The 12,679-nt window shown below is 36.6% G+C and overlaps 1 protein-coding gene across 1 annotated transcript in view; it reads left to right on the forward strand.

The window, feature by feature from the left end:
- PTPRD (protein tyrosine phosphatase receptor type D) overlaps positions 1-12,679 on the forward strand; it is a 402,643-nt gene that overhangs the window by 247,015 nt on the left and 142,949 nt on the right. The window contains exons 20-21 of the mRNA XM_029920345.1: positions 6,571-6,661; positions 12,326-12,535. Of these exons, the coding sequence (XP_029776205.1) occupies positions 6,571-6,661; positions 12,326-12,535 (301 nt within the window). The remainder of the gene's footprint in view (positions 1-6,570; positions 6,662-12,325; positions 12,536-12,679) is intronic.

Below are 12,679 nucleotides of genomic sequence, written 5' to 3' on the forward strand. Positions count from 1 at the left end.
CACACACACACACACACACACACACACACACACACACATATATATATAATTATGCAAGGAATGACATTCATCATTAAATTCTGAGACAGATTTTGACCTCCTAGTTAAATAATGAGTTTGAGAATGCTAATATATTCTGATAATACAGAAAGCCTGGCTGAATTTGAAGTGGGACCACCACAATGAACAGAGCTTGCCTTCCCAAATAATTATATGGAGCTGGGCCCCTTGGTGATAACATATTAAATAAAATTAGTAAAACTTTACTTAATATAATTAAAATTCTGAAGGTTAGATTTAACTTATCTAATTAAAGCTAATATACTGGGAAAACACAACATACTTTTTAAGTAGTTAGGCATTTGCAGATATATTGATTCTGAATTTATTTTTCTATTTTTCTAACTAGTTAATTATTTATTTTTCTAACTAATTTAATAGTTAAAGTCTATGTTAAAAAATGTATTTTGAGCCTAAAGCTCCAAGCTTGACTGAAACAGACAAAACATAGTATAAACTTTAATTTTATTCATATATAATAAGCTGATCTATTTCCAAAAATGTTTTTTTTTTCCATTTCAAGCAAGTTCTTTCAGTTCATATGATTTGGTTGATTTGAATATACAGGGCACATCTTAGCTCCCCATTTCACTTTTCCTATCTAAATCAATTTTCCCCCCTTATTATCCCAGGAGATTAGAATGAGGATCACTACTATACTGGTAAAGAAACAAAAAGTTTTATAGTAAGAGCTATATTCTGTAAACAGTATTTGGCTATGTCATTGCTGGTTTAGAGAAAGGAGGAAATGCTGGATTGAGATTGAGAGTTAGAAGTTATTTTTTAATTCATTTATTTATTTTGAGGGGGGCAGAGAGAGAGAGAGAAAGAGAGAGGGAATCCCAAGCAGGCTCCACACGTCTGCATGGAGCATGTCATGGGGCTCAATCTTGCAAACCATGAAGTCATGGCCTGATCGAGGTCCAGAGTCAGATGCTTAATCCACTGAGCACCCAGGCACCCTGAAAGTTGGAAGTTCTAATAGAAGAGAAGGGCTCTGAATGTTTGTGACTGCCTGGTTTAGGGACGGATAAGTTCCCAAGAGCCACCGATTCCACCCACTTCCACTTTTCAGTGGCAAAAGAACCTAGTGATAAAATGACAGAGATGAAAAACATTTCAGGGAGGTATTATCTGCATTTGCTTTTGCAATACATTTCTAAATATGCATGCCTTAAATAGCATAAGAAAATTATGGACTAAAAATAATCCATTGAGACCCCGCAATAGGGTAACTGATCTAATCAGAGAGGTCAGAAAAGATTTTCATTAGAAAATAAAAAATAAGTTGCTAATCGAAGAAATAGAGGAGTTAACTTTGGACTTGTGGAAGTGGCAGAATGTTCTAGGCAGACCCATCTGCCTAGATCAATGATCAAGAATGATCAGAATTATCAAGGGTTTGATGACATAATAGACCAAAGCAAAGTCAAGAAACTAAAAACTCATCAGGGTATAACTCTGAGGGAGTGGAGAGCCGGATTTAGGCAAGATCCTGCTGAGTCTTATAATACTGTGTGGTCTTTATCCTAAGAGCAATGAAAATCCCTTGGAATATTTTTTAAGTGGTAGTGCTACAATCATTGTATATTGCACAGTGTAAATTTCAGAGTCTGCAGTAAAGGGGGTTTTAACCCCTCTCTCCCTCAAGAGAGAAAGTCAGGAGACCAAGATAGCATTCCAGGCATGAGACAATGATAGGAGGCTGAAATGGTGGCTGCAGAGATGGGAAGGAGTGAATGACTATAGATAGAGTATGGAAGTAAGAGGCCTGGGTGGTGTATTGGTTATGAGAGAGGGAAAGAGTTAAAACCAAACTGTCAATGGTAACACCTAGGGTTATAACATATGGCTTGTGGTGCAATGATGGAAGATTTATTTTAGAGAAATGTTCTGTTTTGTTTTAACCACAGTAAATTTGAGGTAGTTTTGTGATGTTGAAATGGAGTTGGAATTGGATAACAGAGGAACATCCTGGGATGAAAATAAGAATCTGGAGATAATTTGCCCCTAGGTCATAACTAATGTGCGAAGTTAGAATGAGACATGTAGGAAGAAGGGATTCCATTACTTAATATTTATATATCCTGTTGAGGAAATAAGGTTAATGTGGTGAGAGATGTAAGCAGAAAACCAGGAGAGTTGGATGCAGAGAAATGGTAAGAATGTTTCATGGAAGGTCTTTGTTAACATTTTCAGATTCTGCTAAGAGATTTCCTAGGACAAAAGTCAAAAACTCTCCTTTTGATACAGTCCTACCAAGGTCTCTGAAGACCCTGGCATGGACAATGAAATAGGCTAATGAGGCAGAAGCTAGAATACAGTTGGCTGGAGAGTGAGTGGGAGACAAGTTAATGCAGAACACAGGTCTCCTCAGAATTTGGGTAGTAAGGGTAGGACAGAGCAAGAGAGTTGACTAGAGTGGGATGTGGTTGGAAGCTAATGGAATACAAAGGGGAGGGAGAAGTAAATACATGAGAGAGAAGAGATACAATGTATAGTCAACCTCCTGTGAGACTGGATGATGAAAACCAATTTAAGAACGTGATTAGCCTTAGCAAATGGAGCCACACCCTCTACTGTGCCCAACGGACAGATTATGGTTTATGTTCAGATGTGGGTAAACTTGTAGTTCAGTAGATGGAAGATGAGGCAATTTTAGTTTGAATTTTTAATTTTCTCCTTACTTAGATATAAAGTCATCTTCTAGGGGGGAGGTAAGGATGTTCAAGGTTTGAGGCCAAGAGAAAAAGTTTAAAAACCTTGTACAAAATGGAAGGACGAGGCCATTAGAGGGGTTTGGGTGGAATGAAAGCCTGAGTTTGCTGACTATGAATTTATGGAGTCATTCTCTCCTATGCATTATTTCTCAAGCTTACGCTGCTCCTTGGGTTCAGGCAGAGAGAAGGGCAATTGCAGATTTTAGCTAATGTAGAGTGGAAGATACGGGCTCTAGAAAAAGAGTCAAAGGTCTGAGAGCAGGTGGTACATGGGCCACCCCTCTGGAAATTGCAGTCACCCAAGATGATGACAGAATATTAAAGAGAAGAAAGACTTTTGACCCTGGTGGCGAGGAGACAGAGGGAAGAGAAAGAGAGAGAGGAAAGAAAGGAGGCTCAGAAGAGTTTTGCAAATAGCAAAAAATCAGTGACAGAAGAGCATAATATAGTGGAAATATATGAGTTTAAAAAATGGAGGTGCTTGTCTTTTTGCTTGCTTTTGTTTTTAGCTGAAGAGTGGAGGGGGAAAAGGCCTGTAATAATCAGTGAGCCAGGAGGGAAACCCTGGGCTCTACATCTGAGGTTCAAGGGTGGAGGAGGGGCATAAATAAACAGCCACCACATGAGCAGCCTGTGAGGGAAGCAGGATTGTCAGGAGAAAACCAGGTTTCAGGCAAGGCAAAGACATATGGGTGTTTACAAAGCCATGATTGCAGAGAACACAGCTGAAATTTGTGGATTTAGTCCCAGGCAAGACTTTCTTATAATATGGAGTTGCAAATTCCCGAGGCCATATTTCGTTCAATGAGTGAGAGCTGCTTTGAAGCAGCTCCAGCTTGACTGCTCTATAGGAATGCCGTGGACATCAGGAGACAGAAAAGGCCATGTATATCCAGTCACAATGTTAATTACTTGCTATGGGGGAGGCTGTTCAATTCTTATTCCAGCTCCAAGTTAAACACACAGTTGGGGAACACTATCGAAGAAAGGAGTGGATTCTTTTTTCCTGTACAAGAAGAACAATTCAAGTATGAAAGCAGGATAACAATTAATAGAATTCATCATCTTAACCTTGTTTTACAAGATTCTGAATCACAGCACTGGGAGCTCTCTGATAAGGTGTGTAGTATCATTCTGATACTTCACTTTAGGTGAAGAGAAGCTATCCTGACTTAGTGCAATTGGTAGTGAAAAGCAGGCCATTCCCTGACGAGTGTGTTTATCAAGCACATCTGCAGTGTTATTCTGTGTGCTCACTTGCAGCCCCTGTCATTCTTCTCCAGGCTCATTTAACATGATGGACTTGTGTGGCAAATCCTTCAGGTGGTGGGAGGATAGGAAGGGGAGGAAGCTTACTCTGGATCATAAAGTACAAGATACTGGCCTCTCTCACAGTCTTCAGCTCTTCCTGCTCCCCCTCCTGGATCATCATGATTATTGGTAGGAAAGAAAATGATTGGCTAGGTGATGTGATTCTGAGAGACTACTGATGAGTTGCTGAGAGCCCCATAGTTGTCTGATGTGACCTGAATTCTTGATTAGGGAGAGAAGAAAATGTTTGACAAGTTCTTTAACTTGCATCTCAGGGAATGTCACTGAGTCCTAGTGAATAACGTCGTTCAGCTGCATGTCTCCCACTATGACGGTCTGTACTAACACTGCGGCTTGCCTCAACTTGATGCCATTGCCACACACTGGGCTCTCCTTTTTCAGAGTATACTCTGAAAAATATTCAGGGATGTTAAATGATCAGCCCATGATCACACAGCAAATTAGTGACAGAGCTTAAATTCTGGGCCAGATATTTCTCCAGATGCCACATTTTTCATCAAAATGCTCTAAAATAGCACTGTTCAATATTATGAAAGCCACACCTGAAATTTTAAATCTTATATATCAAAAAGTACAAATAAATGGGTAAAATTAATTTTAATAGCATATTTTATTTTACCTACCATATCCAGAATATTATCATCCAACATATGGTCACTATTAAAAATGTATTGCTATGATATTTTACATTTATTTTTCATACTAAGTCTCCAAAATCTAGTGTCTCTGACAGTTTGAACACATTTCAGCTGACTAGCCACATTTTGGATACTCGATAGCCACAGAGGGCTAGTGACTCCCCTGTTGGACAGTGTAGCTCTATCCTGTGTTTATGGAAACGGAGTTCTTTATCACTGGCTTTTACTGAGTTTATTGCAGGTTTTGTTTTGATACAAGTAGAAAGAGGCCTTCCTGAATGTACTGTTGGTCTCTGTGATACAATGTGAGGCAAGGTCCTTAGTGACTATCCTGCAGTAGCTTTCTCTGTGTGACAGCCTTCTCTTCTAAAAGCGTGTGTGTTGTAGGGGCACCTGAGCGACTCAGTCGGTTAAGCATCTAAGTCTCGGTTTCGGCTCAGGTCATAATCTCACAGTTTGTGGGATCCAGCTCCACATGAGGCTCTGCTCTGGCAGTGTAGGGCCTGCATAAAATTCTCTCTCCCTCTCTCCTTGGTTTTTCCCTGTTTGTGTGCTCTCTTTCTCTCTCAAAATAAATAAACTTTAAAAAAATAAAAATAAATAAAAGTGCATGTTTATATGTGTATGTTCATTTTCACAATAAATCTCCACAAATACAGGAGTCCTTTAAAAGTACTTTATAATACAAAATAAATGAAAGAAAGAAAGAGCCAGACTATTGCCAAAGTTAATATATATACAGGTTTGTATCCCCCTGCTGTTTTAACTTGGGTCACAATTTAATCTCTCTGGATTTATCTTTTTGTCTGTTACCTATCCTTATGCAATTTTTGAGAGGCCAAAACTAGATTATACATTTAATATAATACTTGAAGAGTAGGAAGTAATTGATGTGTTAGCTGTTATTACATACCTATGTTTAAAGTCCTTATATAGTTACTACCAAAGATCAATACATTCAGAGTCTCTAACCATGAATACCAGAGCAGGGTATACATTTTGTGGAAGTTATAAAAGAACTTTTCAAATAGCCCATATCTATTTCTGAAGAGGAACCTTTATTCATTACTTAAATTTTGGTTGACTATTCTTAATATGAATACTCAGTTACTTTTGTCCTTCTTACACACACACACACGCATACACACACACACACACACACACATTTTTTTTTTGAGATCTATTTTGAGGACCCTGAGGTAGGGATTGTCTCCAAATTCTGCAGTATTTACCATACTGTTTGCAACTTCATGGGTAGAAAACAATTACATCCTTATATAACTGTTGTGAAATTATGGATCATTTTTATGCTTTTAATTCCTTTGCCACATAAAAAGTATTTGAGGGTTGTATAAACAAAATCACCATCATCATCATCATCATCATCATAATATAGGCATTTGTATGAACTAAAAGTAATTTCTGTTATACATTTTCTTTTTTAAAAATCGTCTTATAAATTGTAGATGTCATAGAAAATACTTTGTTCAGCAGCTTGTGATGCTGGATTTCAGTGTATCAGCCTTGCATGTGTCCAGCACTAGGGTCCTAACAAACTGTTCCTGCTCTGTTTATGATACCTAATAAAGAGCAGTCAACCAAGGTGATATTATCATACAAGATCCTTGAAGTCACACATAAATGTCTACCCATGTTGTTTTTAAAATTGAACAAACAGGTGGTTATTTCTCATTGATGGACAAGTCACTCCATATCCATAATTTGCCTTCATTCTCAATCACTGGTGTGTGGAAGATTTAAGGACATATCCATTTTCTTTTCCCTCTGAACTAACCTTATTTTTGTCCATTCTTGTGCAGAGGTTACTACATAATAATTGTGCCTTTGAAGAAATCTCGTGGGAAATTTATCAAGCCATGGGAGAGTCCAGATGAAATGGAATTAGATGAGGTAATTATGTGTTTGTTGGCTATGTCTTTCATTAGTTATTTAATTTATTAAAGATCCACTTCCTCTATACGGAAGCAAATATAATCCAGGTGCTGATTTTTGTATGGCTGGTGGTCAGCTGGCGGCCTGGATGGTTGAGTGCTATGGGCCTGACAACCTCCAGGGATCCCAAGAAAGAACTTTTTGCTTTAATTAAAAAACATTTAGTTGCAATAAAGCTTACAACCTGTCTAATCTTTGTTGGCTTTAATATTTTGTCCCTTGCCCCTTGTAAAACATGATGCAAGGTGTGAAAGGTGAAGTGAATTGTCGGCAAAGACGTAATCATCATTGTTATGATCCCAAGGTCTGCTTCATTAGTGCAGCAGTAGCTGAAGCTATTAAGAATGCTGCACTGCACCGGAGTTCAACATTCGACCTACTATGCGATCTAGACCACTTTCTCATAGAATTATGTTCATTAGCATATGTTTGCCTTATTCTATATTTTATATAGGATTTATATAGGATTTCAGAATTTAAAAAATGCATTTAACTGCAGAGGCAAACAAAACACATCACAAAATTTTGAGCCAAGCAAGATATATAGACCCAGTAAATACTATGATTTTAATTTCTGAAATCTTACAACTAAACAATAGGTATATTTTAGTTAGTATTATTTTTGCAACAAGAACATTTGTTTTTGGTTTTTTGGGTTTTTGTTTCTTTTGGAATTTATTTTATACCTAGTATTACATAATTGTATTTAGATGGGAAAACCGTGATCTGAAGTGGTAAGGCATATTTGCAGAGGGCCAAGCAAGTTAATGGCTGCAATTCAGTCAAATACAGGAAAGACTATTATTTTAACATGACACTGGTTTGAATCACTTCAGAAGGCAAATTAAAAGGCTCCCACTTGGGGACATAGGAGATTTTAATTAGATGGATTTATTTACAATAGAGGTCACATCTTATACCCCAACCTGTTATTTCCAGGTATTTTCTTTACCTCGAATTATTGCAAACAGAGCAAGAGAAAACAGAAATTCCTTACCTGCATTACAGGGAAGTGATGTTTCTTTCATACATGCCTGTACCAAGGAGGTTGTGATCTGACAGATAAAGGCTATTAGCTTCTTTTGGCAGACATATGTCCTCTCTAGACATATGGTTCATCATCACCTACTTCATCTATCTGAATTAAACTTGATCAAGTTTGAAGGGGAGATGAGTTCAAGGTTAGGACTGTGCTTTTATGTCACAGTTTAATGATTAGAGAAGCATTGGAGGGGTGTAAAATGAGTTACCATTTCAATAATGTCAAGTAATTTACGTTATAAATTTTTTTTGTTGGTAAGGAAGGAACAAAATCGTTTTTCTATGTTAGTGGAATAGTCATCTTCTGTCTGCATGTGCAAAATGTCACTTGGTCTTTTCTAAACATTTTGAAGCAAGCAAGCAGTTAATCTTGAGATTAAAACTACTATATTATTATTGCTATTACTTATTATTTTAATCAGCTCTCTAACAAATTACTGAATTCAATTGGAATTGGATTTAAAATGCAGAGGTAACTTGTAGAATCTATGAACCTTTTTTCCTGTTTAAAAAACAAAGTTATCAAGGAATTAAGATCCAATCCAAAAATGATGTCAAATACTTTTAAATAATAATCTTTCCTTGGAAGTAAAACCATTTGCTAGTAATAGGAAGCTGATTCTCTTTTATAGCCAGGTTTTAACCTCCAAAATGCACAGTAATGCTAATGGATTAAAGTATAGAGCTATATGACATTGAACTTTCCTGCAATTAAATTCTATGGGTCTGTGCTGCTGATTCCCATAACAAAGGGTCATTTTAATCATCCCACAAGTTGTGGTGCATTAATCTGTATAATAGTCTGATAAAGAGCATTTATTAATTCAAAATTTGGGGGTCAGGATGGGTTGTTTCCCACTTTTCTTACTGATATAATTGAGACCACATTGTAGAATTAATGGTGGAAGAAATAAGATATGCATTGACTGGAAAATACAAATTATTTCTGATAAAAAAACTAAAGCCCTTGATATATCTTCCAGAATTACCTCCAGTACATTTTGTAACTATTGTATAAGGGAACAAATGAAAGTAGGCTCTGGCCTCACTTTATGCTTACTCATCCCTAAGCCATTTCCCCCCCATCATGGATAATAAAAGCATTGTTGTAATTTTATCTACAGCTTGGTACTGCCAACTTTGACAAAGCAGTGTTCCTCTCTTAAATGCATTTGGCCAAGTGATTTTTTTTAGAAAGGCCTATAATTCAAATCATTGAAAATGTATCATCAAATAGAATGTTGGCCTAAGGGGATTTCCACATGTATACCTCACATCTAGGCCCATAAAAAATGGAGAGAGGCTTCCTAAACAGAGTGACTCTCAATATTATCTTCTGAGCTCATTTATCCTTTGGGAATAATCTCCACATAATAAATTCATGTACTGGAACTTCTGTTGTCAAGGTCAGACTGGGCAGAGCAGACACTGATAGTCAAACTGAATTTTGGACAGAATGACTCATAAAATATTGGTTATATTTAATTCAGTGCAGGACTTATATCATAAGTTTTTCATTGCATTGTATTTCAAAGGCTTGCTGCTAAATCAAGTGGTCATTTGTGATTGTAACTTCAACATACTGGGTAACTTTGGTGTCATCTGAGCACGCTTGACCAATTTAAAGGATAAAACAGGAAGCGCCCTGTAGAGAGAAGAGCAGCCTACAGGGGCAGAGTTGAAATTCTAGGTTTGACCTTAATGAATGGCTGCATTGGATCTAAGGAGCACCAAAAACCCAAATATTTTATTCTAAAGTCTTCTAAAGAAACCCTAGCAAAAGATTCTCATGGGAATGACAGTGATAGGGATGAATTATGGCAGTTTCATACATCTGAAATATGAATAAAATCAAGATAGGGTTTGATCAGTGAAGTGGAAGAGGGGACACAGTCACATAAACAACTGATGGTAAATGTTTCTGATTAACTAACTTCAAAAAGCTGTTTGGCTCATCTGCAGCACATTTGTCCTTCTTAAAGTAATGGTCCATCCTTTACTGCATATCAATAATAAGCTTCATAATGACTCTCCCAATCTAATATTAAATATCTGGCAATAGAAATTTTTAAAATAATATGTTAAAAGAATCCAGGAAGAGGAAATCTAAGTACATATTCATCTGCACTGAGAGCAGATTCACAAAAGTTGGATACACTGAAGTAAAGACTGAGTTAAAACAATTTATCCATTTAGCCTAAATGTTGCATTTGTGTTTTCTTGATACTGTGAAACCATTAAGTGAACAAAAATATAGTTGAACAATACCCTTTACATGTAATTTCATTTCATTTCACCAGTTGACCCACTTATATATTGCCACTTTCTATTATACCTTAGTTTCTTCATTTATAAAATGGGGCTATAGCAGTAACCTTCTTTATAAGGTTTATTATAAGAAGGAAATGAACTAATAAGTATTTAGGCTTCTGAGAACAGTGCTTGGCAACAACTAAGTGCTTAATAAATATTAGCCATCATTGTCATTAGCATTATTATAAGTAAACCTAAACTTTTCAACAGGATTGAAAGATAGTGCTGTTTCTGGCCTTGTTTTATTACTACTTCTTTGGTGCATGATTGATCAGCCTACCTGAATTTATCATCAGATAGTCCAAATTTGCCCAACAGGTGACACCCAGTCTATTGTGGTTTTCATAAAAGAGCTTACGTATCATGTAATTTTAATTATATAAATAAACTCAAATCTAAAGAAACTATTAGAGCATAATAACTTAAATTTAAAAATAACTTTGGCACTGATTATCTATATAGCCGAAAGAGTGTTTACATTTTTAAGTTATATATTGACCAGCTGAGCACATTTACAACTCTTACATAGGGCACTGTAGGGTTTCTTTCCTTTTTTTTTTTAATTTTTTTATAATAGTTTATTCTCAAATTGGTTTCCATAGAACACCCAGTCTTCTTTCCACAAGTGTCCCCCACCATGACCATCACCTCCTTCCTCCCTCCCCCTTCAGCCCTCAGTTCATTTTCAGTATTCAGTAGTCTCTCATGATTTGTGTCCCTCTCTCTCCCCAACTCTCTTTCCCCCTTCCCCTCCCTATGGTCCTCTGTTAGGTTTCTCCTGTTAGACCTATGAATGAAAACATATGGTATCTGTCCTTCTCCGCCTGACTAACTTCGTTTAGCATGACACCCTCGAGATCCATCCACTTTCCTACAAATGGCTATATTTCATTCTTTCTCATTGCCATGTAATACTCCATTGTATGTATACACCACATCTTCTTGATCCATTCATCAGGTCATGGACATTTAGGCTCTTTACCCAAGGGATACAGAAGTGCTGATGCATAGGAGCACATGTACCCCAATGTTCATAGTGGCACTTTCTACAATAGCCAAATCATGGAAAGAGCCTAAATGTCAGGTTTCTAACATAAGGACTTGGTGTTTGCCGTGTGTGGAGTCTGCTGCCATTATTATCACAGAAGCCTGGCCTTGATAGTACCAGGGTCTTTTTTTTGCTAAGCAGATATCACTACTTTGTTTTTTTTTTTTCCTCTATCATTTCTGTTTATGAAAACAAGAGTAGCAAATATTTTTGCCATAATGTTTCAATTAGTACCTTAATTTTATTTATTAAGCTGAAGACAAGTTTCATTCCAAAAAGGCATTGCAGACTGCTGTAAATGTTTTTCCCCATTAAGCCCTGTGAAATACCAATATTTAATGGAAGAAGACAAAGATAACTTCGACATCACTTGTCAAAAATGTCATAAAATATCATTAACATTATTTTTTAATAAAAGGGTGAATGCAAAATAAGAATATCGAAACATAATTTCTCCTTTTTTTTTCTTTTAGAGATAAACTAAAGATTTTTGTGTGCATGTGTGTGTCTTCAGGCTAACACTAAATTTAACGCTTATCTGCCCTGCCTGTATCACCTGGGCGGATAATTCAACCTCCCAGAAAGCTGTCCGCCCCAGAAGAGTTAATGTCATGATAAGCGTGAGGAATTGTAACCCAAATACATATTCAAGAAGCCATCAAGCCATAAATTGTTAAATGAATGACAATGTCTATTTAATATATGTCATTTAAAACTTGGTCATTGGATTCTATTTCTACTGATTTAAGGGAATTTGTATCATATAAATGATCTCATTACTAAAATGGTAGTAACCTCTCCAAAAATTGATCGTATTTGACGGCTTTATCTGAGGTTACTCTTTGTTTAATAAATAACAATAATGAAGCCTGTATACCAGGCTTTTGTGAATCAAGCTAGTTTTTTTTAGACACTCTTGCCATTTGAGAAGATTCTGTCATTAGGGTGGAAAATAATTTGAGCTACCAGTGAAGGGTCTCATTGCCCTGTGTCTGTGGCCTGGATTTTGCAATAGCAATCTAACACCTTACTTTAACAGCAACACAAACATTTGAAAGATAGAGCTGAGATTTAGTGATGCTTACATGGTACATGAAATGTGGACAAATTATATTTGAGTTGTTCCCAGTCCTGAATTAGTTTTTCCCATTAAACAGTCATTAAGTTAGGTTATTGTTGTTTACAATTCTTTTTCTGTTTCCCACTTTTTTTCCCTTAAGCTGCTTAAAGAGATATCAAGGAAACGCAGAAGCGCCCGTTATGGGAGAGAAGTTGAATTAAAGCCATATATTGCTGCTCACTTTGATGTCCTTCCCACTGAGTTCACCCTGGGGGATGACAAACATTATGGTGGATTTACAAACAAGCAACTCCAGAGTGGTCAAGAATATGTCTTCTTTGTGTTAGCAGTGATGGAACATGCAGAGTCTGTAAGTTAATTGTGCTGGCATATCTTTCCTTCAGTATTCTTATATATTTTCACCAGAATATGATTATTTGGGGGATATGTAGCTATATTCATCCTAATTAATTCTCATGAGCTACTATTAATTTAAATGGAGCAACAAGCTGCC

The sequence above is a fragment of the Suricata suricatta genome, chromosome 13, assembly GCF_006229205.1.
Source record: "Suricata suricatta isolate VVHF042 chromosome 13, meerkat_22Aug2017_6uvM2_HiC, whole genome shotgun sequence".
Lineage (NCBI taxonomy): Eukaryota > Metazoa > Chordata > Mammalia > Carnivora > Herpestidae > Suricata > Suricata suricatta.